This window comes from Vanellus vanellus (genome assembly GCF_965231255.1).
Source record: "Vanellus vanellus genome assembly, chromosome: 9".
Classification (NCBI taxonomy): Eukaryota; Metazoa; Chordata; class Aves; order Charadriiformes; family Charadriidae; genus Vanellus; species Vanellus vanellus.
The window spans coordinates 22,023,930-22,037,760 of record NC_138914.1 but is presented as its reverse complement, the minus strand read 5'-3'; the positions used below and the strand labels follow the sequence as shown (position 1 = coordinate 22,037,760).

The window sequence follows — 13,831 nt, the reverse complement described above, 5'->3', positions numbered from 1 at the left end:
TATGGGTATTCAAAAAGATCTAATTCAATTTAGGAATATGTGAGAGTACACGAATCGCTGGAAACTTCATAATCACCAAACCTCTTGAATTCAACAACAGGATATTTTAATTGATAGAAGTCTATGATATTTCACGATATTAAAATGAAAATGTTATGCCAGTTATGAAGTTATATTTACAAACCAGTACAACAACCAGCTAAGAAAACAGCAATGGAAAACAATGCACAAATATTTCAAGGACAACACTGGATTACAAATTTTGTTAGGAACAGTAACAATGAGCTACCCTTCCTCCAAGTATGACTGCAGGCCTCCCTGTTTACGCACAGGAAAGCATCTGCAGGATAATTCTTAATCCACACTAAAGTTAAAACTAAATATCTACACTACTAGTATAAATCAAAATATTGTAAATCTAGTAAAAATAAGTCATTAGCTTCATACGCTACTCATGAAAGTCAGAACGCTTCCTTAAGTTACCCTACAGCGTATCAAGGAGTCCGAGGGACACCAAGAATCCAAAAGTGGCACTGTCCCCACTGTTCAGCATTTCTATATATGTATTGCCTGCAAATACTCAGCTCTTAATTGTATTTGCCCTGCACAAATGCAGCCTTTGGAATTTGCAGCTACTCCACTAATCTTTATTAGCCTCTGCTGAACATGTGCAAACACATTTTTCAGATATTTCTAACGTGGAAAAACTTGGGGGTTTACAACATGAACAGCAAAAGGCAAACACTTGGCAGGGACACTGCAGCAAAAACATTTAACAGATAAAAGACAGAATACTTTTAAAGAAACCAAAGGAATTTTTTTCCTAAAAGAGCAAAAGAAATTTTTTTTGCTGCTTTAGTCTCACAAGTGATAGAAATTTTTTGTCATTTGAAAAAAATCCTTTTTAATACACACTTTCAGGCAGAAAGATGCTTGAAGCTTGATAAAGTTAAAATTAATTAACATAGTCTTTTGTAAAATGAATTCTGTGGCAACGGCAAGTCCACAAATAACATTAGCAATTTTTTCATCTTAAGTTAAACGCAGCCACATTTGACTGAAATTTGATGGCTTTTTATCAGACCACAATGCCATAATTTACATAATAAACAGTCATAATCTCATAGTTAGTGAACAAACTATCTGATTTTAAATTTGGAAAGGGTTTGCACTGTTAATTCTCTAAAATTGTGACATCCTTACTTGTCACTACTTGTCTCTTCTGAACAAAAGCATCTCCCAACAGCTGTTGCTTGGGAAACACCGGCTCAGTGAGGCAGGATGGGGCAGGATTCCCGCGGGAACGTGTACCTACCTGCTGCACTGCAACAGAAATGGTCTAGCCGGGAGGACTCTTGGCTGACTGTACAACCAGACCTCAAAAAGAATCCTTTCCATGAATATAAAGTTCATATGTATTTGAAAATGACCGATTTGGGTTATAACACATTGGTGATCGCTATAAGATTAACGGGCTGTTCTTTTGCGATCACATCCCAGCTGGAATCTATTGACAATCGAACTATTTAAAAACTATCTTTACTAAAATTAAAAAAAATCACATTCTATTTAACTGATTTACTATACAGAATTATAGTACAAAATACAAATATTAAAAATATCTCGAATTTACCACAGAAGTCAAACCCACAGTATTTCAGTATATCTATTTCCTTCAAAGCATGTTGTTTCTTTTTCTCCTGTATCTAGTATGCACACAAAAAAGGTGTTTAAAGAGATTTTAAAAGGCTTTGAAATTTAATGGTTAAATTAAAAATAGCATACAATGAATTGAAACATTATTTCCCTAAGTGATACTTCCTAAGTGTAATGATCAGAAATAATTGCACGCAATCAAACCACGACAGTGTGTCTTTTGCGTGACAGACAGACAAGGGCACTGTCTGTCTTCAAAAGGGCAGTTGTATCTATGTTACCAAAACCTGATGGTGTAGAAAAAACCCAAATCAAAGCCAAACATGAACAAAGCAGTGCATAAAAGATAACTCAGCAAGAATTCAGGCAGATTTACCTGACAGGAGCATTGGGTCTTTGTCAACAGATTTGCGGACTTGGTCAGACTCTCCAGTTAAAGAGCTTTCATCGATTTTAAGATCATTTCCTTGAATAAATATCCCATCGGCAGGTAGAAGATCACCTTTCAGTAAGAACACGGTAATGGAAAACCACAGTAGTTTAGTAAGATTCTTTTTATAACTACGTAACGATTTTCATTATAAAATCAGAATTAATAAGAATTGCAGTAAAATGTAAAATGAAAGCAAAAGTGAAAGAATTACTACCGTGTCAGTCCATATTATTGCAATCCTATAGAGAAGGGCTTTTGTATTGCAAATACTTTTTGCCCAATGCTATCTGAGCCCTTCGCTCTTAGCCCTTAGCTAAGTCCAGGAGAGACTTAATGGTTGACAGAACGGGCATTTTGCTGGAATTTGCCCGTTCAGTCAAACACAGAGTTCCCGCAAAGGTCTTCCTGCTCACTGGAGCATAGGGCTTTCCCCATGGCATACGCTTATAGGGCACCCACCTACTAGAAGCACCCGATTTGGGGGAACTTACAGGATCCGTAGCTTGGGAGCAGCCTACCAGAGGAGCACAGAGGCAGAATTCCCTTTCACAGAGCATTTAAAAATACTTCCTCTTATTCCCAAGCCGAGAGAAACCCCAAATTCCAAATAGTGTAGTCCTCCATGAAAGAGAATTACCTCTGTATGAAGAGTTCTGGTCTTTGTCAGTGAAAGGAAGCGAAGATTACAAAACTGAATTACCTAGTGCAACTTTATAGCAAGTATTTTAGGTTTTCCTTTTGCGCTAACAGCCAAATTGTTACCTTACTGTGGACAATAAGGACACCGTGTAATTCTCTGTCTTTCAAATCACTTGCAGTGAAGTGAGTCTATTCCACTAGAAAGGGAAAGGAGAATAAATAAAGTTCAGCAAAATAGTCAGCTAGTTGTCGAAACTTACCATATTTCACCTGTGCAATGTCACCAACTACTATCTCTGCCACCGGGATTTGGATAACCTGTCCGCCTCGGACAACAGTAAATTTCTGTTCCTGCTCAATACGACTTTGAAGCCCACGGAACTGCTTCTCCTTGCTCCAGTCATTGAAGGCAGTGACAAGTACAACACAGATAACGGAGAGTAGGATGGCAGCACCTTCAATCCAGCCAGCTTCAGCCTCACCTTCATCTTCAGCTCCTCCTGTTGCGGTACCACATCCTGCAAAGACAACATTGAGAATCATTCAGTCAAGTGAAGATCGGGTTTTTCATGATCACGAGAAGAAAAGCTTGCTGTGAAATCACAACAAGGTTGAAGAATAGAATTGCTGTTCCAAGTACTCTCTGCTACATAAAACATGGCGGAATAGAGAAAAAGTAGAAATAAAAATGCCCAAAGAAAAGAGAAAGGAAACAGATCGATAGAAATTTTAGATCTTTTATTTGTTCTCCTGAACAAGCTTTCCTTGGTAAGCCCAAACTAACCGAAGGGAAAAGAAGGCACTAATTGCGTTATCCAATAGAAGGGCTGATAGCTTCGCCTGAGCCATCACGCGTTTCCAGAAATAAGGAGGGCTTACTAAGAGTGGCAAGGACCTCTAAATCAATGAGCAACATCAATCAACTGAAAGCAATGACATTAAGATTAAAGAAAACAGATTAAATTAAAACAGATTTAAGAAATAATTTTCAATACAACTTCAAAATGCTCTCAACGAAACACACCCATAAGGAACGCTTGTTTAAAAATTACTGAGATGAACTAAGTACATAAATGCGATATCTAAGTATTTAAATGTGATGATGAAATGCATTAGGGAACACTGAGTAAAAATAATAGCCTAACATTAATTCATCGGTCTTCCTTACAGAGCAATACAGTGGCATGCTTGTAGAACTGTAAGCACGTTATTTTTGTCACAAGTAAAACAGTACTAAAAAAAATACATTTTATGAACTAATTCTGAAGTGTTAATTCTGAACCGTTTAATTAATTATTTATTTCAAAGTCATATGCAATTGAAATTTAAATATATTTCCTAGATAGTATACACAAAATAAAACTAATATAGCTCTACTTCTTAATGAAGCAAGACCTAAAGAATGAGAGCTTGTAAGAGCGGGCAGCAAAGCACAGGCACTAGAACCACACCATTCCGAGACAGCCCACCGGGCAGGAGAGGAAAAAACAACTCAGGCTGAACAACAGAGCCGCCTCTCCCGAGTGACCGAGGGGGAAAAGAAATCTTTTAATTTTGCATGAAGAACTAAACTAGGGAGGCATTTGACATCCCTTTTCCATCCCACCCAGGTACCAGGGACTTCAGCAACTTAGCAACCCTGCTGCCTCCATTTATGACTACAGTTTAATTGGGATGTATTCGTCACCTGTCACTAGAGGGAATTAACAAGCAATTTGATTTCTATTTTTACGTTACAAAGATTTCCCTGTAACGTAAGCATCATAATTCATTAACCAGCTGAGTAATTGTTCTTGCATATGAATAGTAACAAAATTACCAAAAGCCAAAGGAAAAAAGATGAGACTGAACATCCAGCAGGTGAACGGAAGAGAATTCAAATGAACCAACGTTCTCTGTAGTCTAAATTTCGACTCGACCTAACTGGAAGACAAAGCACACTCCCAAGAGAAGGGGCTTTCCTAGCAGTGACGCCCTCAGACTGATGACCCACGTGAACCGTTAGCAGCAGTACAAGAACCTTGCTAAAAACCCCATTTTTATAGCACCCAGGAAAGACAGAAAGTAACCTTTTGTAAGTTCAGTACCTTAAGATACTTAAAACCAGTTGCAAATGCAACTTACAAACCACATTCACAATTTCTTCCTTCTGCAGAACATTACTTTTGGGAAGGACTAATGAACTTTGCTAACCTTAATCATCTTAATTGGTCTGCGTTAGATTTTAGATTCCTTTTCCAAATTGGTAGATTCACCTTTGCGCCATTTGGACTAAGTGGTTTCCTAGTATAACTAAATCTGTTTTGGCAAATGTAAGATGAAAAATTCACAATTCATTTTTCATTAGATATGGTTTAAAATTAAGTATCATAAATATCCTCTTCTTTTTAACAGCATACCTCCTTCTCCTGTTTCTCATAAAAGAAACATTCCCAGTCTTGCCACGGTCAAAGACTGATTTTATTTCCTTTCCTGCCTCTGAGATGTGTTGGAGAAAAAAATCCCCCCAGCCAGTCAGTGCACTTGAGCCCAGCACTACCACGCGGTACCTTCAACGGCTTGGAGAGTAATACCCTGTGCCCCCACCCGCTTCAGTAAAAACAGGTAAAAAATAAAAATATTCATTGACTTGAGTAATGAAATTAATTTTCTGTGTATGTGTTGTCAGAGCTGCTCTCCATGTTAATATAAACTGAGTCCAGTCCTGTTCAATATATTCATCGATGACATGGATGAAGGGATAGAGTGTACCATCAGCAAGTTTGCTGATGACACTAAACTGGGAGGAGTGGCTGACACACCAGAAGGCTGTGCTGCTTTACAGCGTGACCTGGACAGGCTGGAGAGTTGGGCAGGGAGGAACCTTATGAAATTCAACAAGGGCAAGTGTTGGGTACTGCATCTGGGGAGGAATCACCCCATGCATCAGTACAGGTTGGGGGCTGACCTGCTAGAGAGCAGCTCTGTGGAAAGGGACCTGGGAGTCCTGGTGGACAACAGGATGATGACCATGAGCCAGTCATGTGCCCTGGCGGCCAAGAGGGCCAATGGCATCCTGGGGTGCATCAAGAAGAGTGCGGCCAGCAGGTCGAGGGAGGTCATCCTCCCCCTCTACTCTGACCTGGTGAGGCCGCATCTACTGTGTCCAGTTCTGGGCTCCCCAGTTCAAGACAGACAGGGATCTGCTGGAGAGGGTCCACCAAAGGGCTACAAAGATGATTAGGGGATTAGAACATCTTTCATATGAGGAAAGGCTGAGGGACTTGGGTCTCTTTAGTCTAGAGAAAAGAAGAATGAGGGGGGATCTTATTAATGCTTTCAGATACTTAAAGGGAGGATGCCAGAGGGATGGGAGGAGTCTTTTTTTCAGTGGTGCCCATTGATAGGACGAGGGGTAATGGGCACAAGCTTGAACATAGGAAGTTCCATCTTAACATGAGGAGGAACTTCTTCACTTTGAGGGTAGTGGAGCACTGGCACAGGCTGCCCAGAGAGGTTGAGGAGTCTCCCACTCTGGAGACGTTCAAAACCCGCCTGGACGCTGTCCTGTGCAACCTGTTGTAGGTGACCCTGCTCTGGCATCAGGGTTGGACTAGATGATCTCCAGAGGTCCCTTCCAACCCTGACTATTCTGTGATTCTGTAATGCCATTCCTAGTATGTTCCTGTAACCAGAAGAAATAGTCTGACATAGCATGTAAATAATACAAGATGTTATCATGAAGATGAAAGGAGTTGTGTTTACCTGTCTCATAGATTATGCACAAGCAAAGAACATAATTCACTCTTCACATTACAGATGAAAAAAAATGTTTGTAAGAACAAAAGAAAATTTGGAGAAAACAGAATGAACTTAGATTAAGCTTCTGGAAAGTGTCCCTGAATTTGACAAGCTTCCACACTGAGTAACAATTCATGACTTTAACTTTTAAAATCCTGAGAAAATACTCCATAACCCAATGGAAACAACAGAAATTCAAATGCATTTAATTTATCTTATGTTCATTCAACAGACAATGCTAAATTCAGATAGAGGAAAGATGTATTGAAAGAATTCTTGGAGCGGGAGCCAGGAGTAGAGAAATTCATTGACAGACATGGTCAAAACCAGAAGTTATTCTTTTAGATGGATGGAAGAAATGGGAAGTTGCTTGATGAATTTTAGAATCCTTATTGGTTGAGATTCAATCTAGCTTCTATAAAACTCCAAGCGTTGCTTCTTACGGTGACCCACCGGCCCAGGTTATCTGACACGCTGAGAAGTAAATTCACCCGTAGAGGTGGACATGTAGCACGAAGCACACAGCTCCCACTGGTGCTATTCAATATGACCCAAAACAGTCAACCCGCATACGGGAAACAGATTATTTTTCTTCCCCTCTGTCTCAAAGGATCAGAACTCAGGACCACAATTCCAAAGACCACAAAAAAGGCTGATATTACACAAACGGGAATCCTAGTGACTGCCCTGCTGTGCCCAGCCTGCAGGCTGGCCAACCTTGCCTTCTCCTAAGCACCATGAACACACGTGTTCCTGCTGCTCTAGCTGATTTCCTCATCTAATCCCACACGTCAGGTGAACGGTAGTCCTAAACTATCAGAAAAAAAACCCCAGTCCTTCGTTACCAGTATGGTTCAGGTTAGGAGGCAGCGGAATTTCAGCTGCGTAAGGAGGCTGAACATGACGGACTAGGGAGGTCCAAGCGGAAGCAGCAGCTGAGCAAGGCTTTGGAGGATCTACGATTTGCAGGTAAATACTTGTAGCAACAGTTCAGAAAGGAAATTGCACTTTCTGTGGATCCAGCCTAATGTAACCAAACCCAGGCTCTTTCCATCATTAACCAAGCTCATCATCAGACTTTCCCACAATTTTGGCTTTGCCTTTTACAGTCCCACAGAAATGAAATGGGATAGAATTGCTGGATAAACGAATGCAAAATGTGCCCGGCATTCTCAGTACAGGAATAAACTCTAGCAACTTTGAGGAAGTAAATAACTATCTAGTTCTTACAACAGTAAGACTTCAGAACAGACTTTTTTTTAAAACAGAGATTTACAGACAAGCAGGATTTAAAAATTCAACCTGCCCTTCATGAGATGACCTATCTGTCAGGAAGCATTTCCTTGAACTATGTTGTGTTTTTGCTTCAAAACTATTTTAGAAGTATTCTCTTTCAATAGGAAAAAACAAAGGAAACTTGCATCTCCATTGGTATCAGCTGTAGAATTCTTTCTTATATACTTAAGGAAAAACAATTTTTTTCTTCTGCCATTATATCACACAGGATTTTCTAGAAATTCTAGAAAGATTTATAGGAATTTACAGGAAGAGTATGTATTCATAGGAGAAAAAACCCACGTGCTTCTTAGTGGTACACTTATACTATCTGTCCTCCTTATTGTAGTACACAGAGTGAAACAGTATTGACTTTACAGATAAGGGGAAAAGAAAGCATATAAATAAGACACACAAAAGATGTAATAATAATATGACTAAGTAGCAAATACAGTTTAAAGCATCTAATGTGTATTAAGAATGCTCATAGAAGCTTTAAAAAATAATGTTAAGGTCTAAGACTGCTGTTACGCTTTCACAAGATAGTACTTGGTTCCCACTGTTCCCGAAAAATACGTCTGAGACTTTATTGAAAGGCACAGACTGAAAACATCACAAAAGAATTTTTAATATGCCTATGTGATTTGTAGTAGGGTTTTATTCCAAGACAGTGATTTGTGAAGTACTCATTTAAAATTATATTTAACATAGGTCCTATCTGTCAGAAAATTCAATTTCAAAAAAGCAAACAAGTTCTTATTATGAAGCTATTTTCTACCATAACTATGGACACACGCCGTGCGTGTCATTCCCCAAAGTCTCATCCTCACGAGACAGAAAGTGCATACTCACTTTGAAACTGAGATGAAAAAGACTTGACTGCAAGCCAAGAATATAAAGGGCTGTAACTCCTTTGGCGTAGAAAAATCAGATGAGGTCATCAAATGGATGAACTTATTCGGAAGGAGCGTGCAGGAACATACAGGTGAGCCGAGCTCCCACCACAACAGTGGGGGGACCTGAAAGCGGGGCCTCAACAGACATTCAGAAATACGAAAGGGGACTAATATGATCGTGTCCTCCATAAAATATCTCAAAAGTACATCACCGAAAACTTATGGAAGGAGAAGAGAATTTTAAAACCTTAACATTTGACCAGAAATAGGCCAGCAAAGACTCATTGAAAAAGTTTTCTATAGAAGGGAGATGAAGGGAAGATAGAATCCAAAAGTAAAGAGGATTCAGGAAGAAAAGGGTGGGAAAGTCATTCAAATCAGCACACAGAGTCAGTCCATCTGCAGTCACAGCAACCTGTGCTCCATCTCACCAATTGTGAGCAACCCGGATCAACAGCTCCGTGCTACAAAACCCGCCCAAGAACCCGGGAAGCTGAGCAAACGCCCCGGCACTCAGCCTGTGCGCGACCCTTTTATGCACTTAATTAATTGCCAGCAATTTCAAAATTAGCCTGAGAAGCCTACGCTGCATTAGCAGTATTTTAATTATATATAAGGTTTTAGAAAGAAAAAAATAAGAAAGTGAAGCGCGGGATATCAAAAGGGAAGGGAACTGCATGACAGAATAGAGGGGAAGGTGAGAAAGGAGAGGAAGATACACCAGAGCAGGTTGAAGCATTCCAGGAAGACAGTAAGCAAGAAACTTCACCCTAATTAGCAGGAGAAAATAATTTGGCTGATGTTATTAATCATTTCAATTTGGTGAAAGCCAGAAAGGGGGAAAGGAAATATATATTTAAAAAAAAAATAAAAATAGCCAGGACAGCATCATCTGACAGTTTTCCGAGCTTATGGCTTGTTGGGAACGGGAATGCTTTTAAGGTTATAGACAACATTTCAATATACGTTTCTCACAATACAATCAAATGTGGGCAAACAGAGAAAGAAGCATACCAGCACTGCGTGGCTAAACGGAATATCTGTTTAAGATTTCAAATAGTCGTGAGGAGATTCTTAAAGCTGCTTTGAACAGGATAGCGATTTTAATTACAAACCATACAGTCTTAAGCTGCAGCACGGCAATTTTTAAATCAGAAAAAGCATATTTTTAAAAAAACCTGTGAACATCTGTATTCCTAAGTCCCAACCTACAGCACATACCTCTCAGCTACTCATTTCAACCTACACATTTCTATTTTTAAGCTGAGAATACCTTGTGGCATTTAAATTCCCTAGGAAAATCTCAGGACGCCCCCAGAGCTAATTTTTTTAGTCAGTCAAACTGGTTTTGTCATCAGAAAGACAACGGTTCCCACGATAAAAACTTTTGATTTAATGGCTTTCTGTAAAGACACTTTTCCTTAGCTGCAACTCCAGCGCTGACGTTATTAAAGCAAATCGAGCGGCTCCAAGTCACAGCTTTTTCATTAGCAGAGCTGAGCTCTTGTTACTGACATCATAAATGCTGCTACTTATTTTATCAAACATATTCAGTTGGGTAGGAAAAGGAAAAATGACCAAAAATGATGCAAGAAATACAATAAACTCCCCTCCTTAACAGATTTTTAAAGCTGTAACGGATCTTGTAATACTCATTTTTACAAATTCCTTGTCGTGGCACATCATTTGCTACAAAATTAGCCCAAAGAGCGATTGCCGGTTACTGAAGTACCCATATTGCTTCCCCAAACCCTCCGGGCGACGACTCGCTCCCAGGCAGGGCGCTGCAGCAGGCAGCCAGGCCACCGGCTGGCGCTGCGCTGCGCCGCGCCACCCCCGAGCCGCAGCCACCACGGAGCTGCAGAAATCACTACGACTTCAGAAATGAAGTTTTCTGCCTTTGCCTCGTACCCGCCAAGGACTCGTTCAACCCTGATAAACCTTTTCTAGTTACCTGTCGTAAGTCAGACCGCGCTCTCCAGAACCACGCTGGTTTCTGGGACCAGCCAAGCAGAAGGGATTTACTGACACGAGACACTTACGCGACACGTATTGCAGGTTTAGGGTGCTTCTATACTCACTAAGAGAGATTTTTGGATACTGACTTGAAAACAGTATTAGAATTCCTTGCTTTGTGACACATCGCTTAGTTATATAAGGATTCCAGCGGGGTAAGGGGGGAGAAAAATGGGAAAAAAAAGCTACTGTCCCTGTAGGTTGGTTATATAACTGTCAACTTTAGAGTTCAACATTAAATATTTACACAGCTTTGACATATTCACGCACGGAAACAAATCTGTTAGCCCCGAAAGCATATATATTCCCACATTCCTCAGCCCGACCACAAACATTTGCGAGCAGAGAAACCTTAATTAAAATACTCGCTTAACTTCAAGAGATGCAGTATGTCGCCCAAGATTCGCCTGACCGGCACCTCCGAGGAACCGCGTTTTGTAAGGAGCAGTCACAAGGACGGGGTCCTAACTCCACCCAAGGCAAGGGGAGGCAACAGGACCACACAGCGATTTCTAGAATGTTTCTCTTCAGTTTTGTTTCCTTATGTTGCCGCTCTGAGGAAGGCCAACGCGGGAATTTTAATCGCAAGCCTTGTTCTTAGAGATTGCAAGGGAAAACCTTGACATCTGCCTGCTATAGTTTTATTCTCTATTGCTGAGAGCTAAAACGTCTGCTAAATATATTCAAAAGGGAAAAGAGAGTTTTCAAATGTACGAATCAGACGTGATAATGAAACTTGTTCTCTGTGTTTATTAGTAAGAGTTCAAGCGCAGTTACTCGACGATGCTTGCGAGGTCATGTCCGAGCCGAGTTTTACTTACGGAATTCAAACTTCTGGAGAATCTCTTCCTGGAAAATACGTGAGAAGATTTTATATTTCATCCCAAAGTTCTAAATCTCATTACCTCATGTCCCCAGTTGAGAGTTAAGTCGTGCTTGGCAACCTGGAAAGCTATCTAATGAGCAATAGCTAGAAGCAGCCCAGTTTTGTCAATGATCTACACGTCTCTAATGAAGGGACGGTATCTATGGGACTTGACTTTCTGCTGTCCAACACGGACTGGTGGAACCCAGATGTAGGTCACTTCACATTATGAAACAATTATTTAATTTGCAGATCCCATATGACACAATGTGCACATTTTGCACTTTACAAGTTCTTAATATGTTGTTGCTGAAGCCAGCTCAAGTCTTAAACTTATGTCATTCATCAGTACCACTGACATCCAGTAAGGAATCTGCTCCCAACAGCACACTTTGTGCTGGTCAACAGCACAGGACTGATCGTTTTGACACAGCCAAGCAAAACCAGAGTGAAGCCATTCTTTGGACTTTGGCTTGGCTCCCAAAAACTGATGTTCCACTTCATCCCATCTGTATTTTAGAAGTGACACCCCTCCTTTTTTCTGAGTCCCTGACACGTACAGCATCATTTCCATACTTCCTTTAGAGTTACCTGGTCTTGGGCAGAGTGTGATGCCTAAATCAGGCTTTCCTTGCTGACTCAGCATCTGCGTGTAAACCTGTTTTCTTGTTGCTTCTTAGAGAGACACCAAATATATGGTGTCTCCAGATTTGTATTTCTAGATTTCCAAATTGCAATAAAAATATCAATTGACACAAAAAACCCCAAACCAACTACTGGATGAGCAAAAACTCACTTGTTTTATCTCATTCAAAAGGTGATGGATTCAAAGGAAGTAGGAGTGAGAGAGAGAGTTGAGACAGACAGACTGACTGCATACCCAGCCAGAAAAGTAGGAAGTTACGAATCAAGAAGTTTGTAATAGGGAAGCTTCAGAAAAGACAATATCTACTAAACAAAATTTTAATTCAACCTTGAATCATCCAGAAGTAGGTCATTTGTAAGCAGTTTAGAAGATGGTAAAAACCAGGAGAGCATATTATAAAACAATCAGTGCAATATATTTTCATCACAACACTTACAAAACAGCAATTATGTTCACTTAATTATCTTCCAGTAAATATGTTTGCTGTGCAACCCAGTAAGAATTTGCAAAACAAGTCACACATCGTCGAGAATACTTACCTCATAATAATAAACAATCATAAACAGCTTCGCAGGCGTTAGGAAATGTATGAGACAGTAAAAACTTTCTCAAAAAAGAGAAAATAACAAAATTAAATAATCAGTCTTCTCTTAAATTCTGTAAGCAATTAATTATTTAGGGGTTAATTGAGAGAAGTAAAGGCTGTCAGTCAAAAACTAAGGTTCCCAATACAGGACAGTATATTCCATCGAGCAAGTGTCTACAGCAGGCAGGCTGGGCTGGGGTAACCGTAACAAATACCTCCCCTAGCAAAGAGATCGCTTCCAAACAGCTTGCATATGTGCATGACCTATAACTATTCCACAAAGAAATACATGCTTGTCATTATTTAACTGTCTCTATAGAGATACTGAAAAAAATTTCTATCGGATATAAAGAATACTTAAATTTGTCAAAACCAATTGTTTCTGATGAAATTTCTGGTTAAGCTTCCAGGTTTCTTTGTATTCATACAGGACGCACGAAAACGGAGTTATAAAGTTCTCCATATTTAAGTCACCGTTCCAAGAATGCAGAGCAGGTGTACCTGGTCTTAACCTTAACCACTCTTGCTCAGTCATTCAGTTGAAGCTCTTTTCTCAGGGTTTTTCACGGAAAAAAGCTGAAAGACCTTGGTTTGGATCCAATGCAGAATAGAAATTTGTATCACTGCTTTGCTGTGAAATCTTGTTTGGTGGCCTGCCTTGATACCTCCGGTTAGGGCTTCTGAGGATAACTCCACTGATTTGACTATATCAGGAAAGGGTTTACGTTTAAACTGCATCACCAAGAGGGCAAACCAATTTACAGCACCGAAGAACACAGAGCACAAATAAGGGATTCCCTTCAGATGATATTATTTAAATGTCAGAACTATGGCAAAACTGAATGTAAAAGACAAACTCAGTTTGAAAGATATACGCACTAAATTGAATTAACAATGTAGGAGACTACGATCCCAGAGAACTGCCTCAATTTTGAATCACTTAAGTGGAAGGCCAATATAAATGGCACTGGCTGATTCAGAATAAAATAAAGAGGAGAAGAAATGCCTTTTTTCATGATCGTGTATTGTAAGACCTTAC

The 13,831-nt window shown here is 39.9% G+C and overlaps 1 protein-coding gene across 4 annotated transcripts in view; it reads right to left on the bottom strand.

Annotated features, from left to right (window-relative positions):
- Nucleotides 1-13,831, bottom strand: part of ATP2B2 (ATPase plasma membrane Ca2+ transporting 2) — a gene marked incomplete at its 5' end in the record, with an annotated part of 188,145 nt that overhangs the window by 101,885 nt on the left and 72,429 nt on the right. For all 4 annotated transcript variants that reach the window (XM_082487810.1, XM_082487812.1, XM_082487809.1 and 1 more), the window contains 2 exons: nt 2,033-2,158; nt 2,989-3,246. In XM_082487810.1, coding sequence (XP_082343936.1) covers nt 2,033-2,158; nt 2,989-3,246 — 384 coding nt within the window. The remainder of the gene's footprint in view (nt 1-2,032; nt 2,159-2,988; nt 3,247-13,831) is intronic.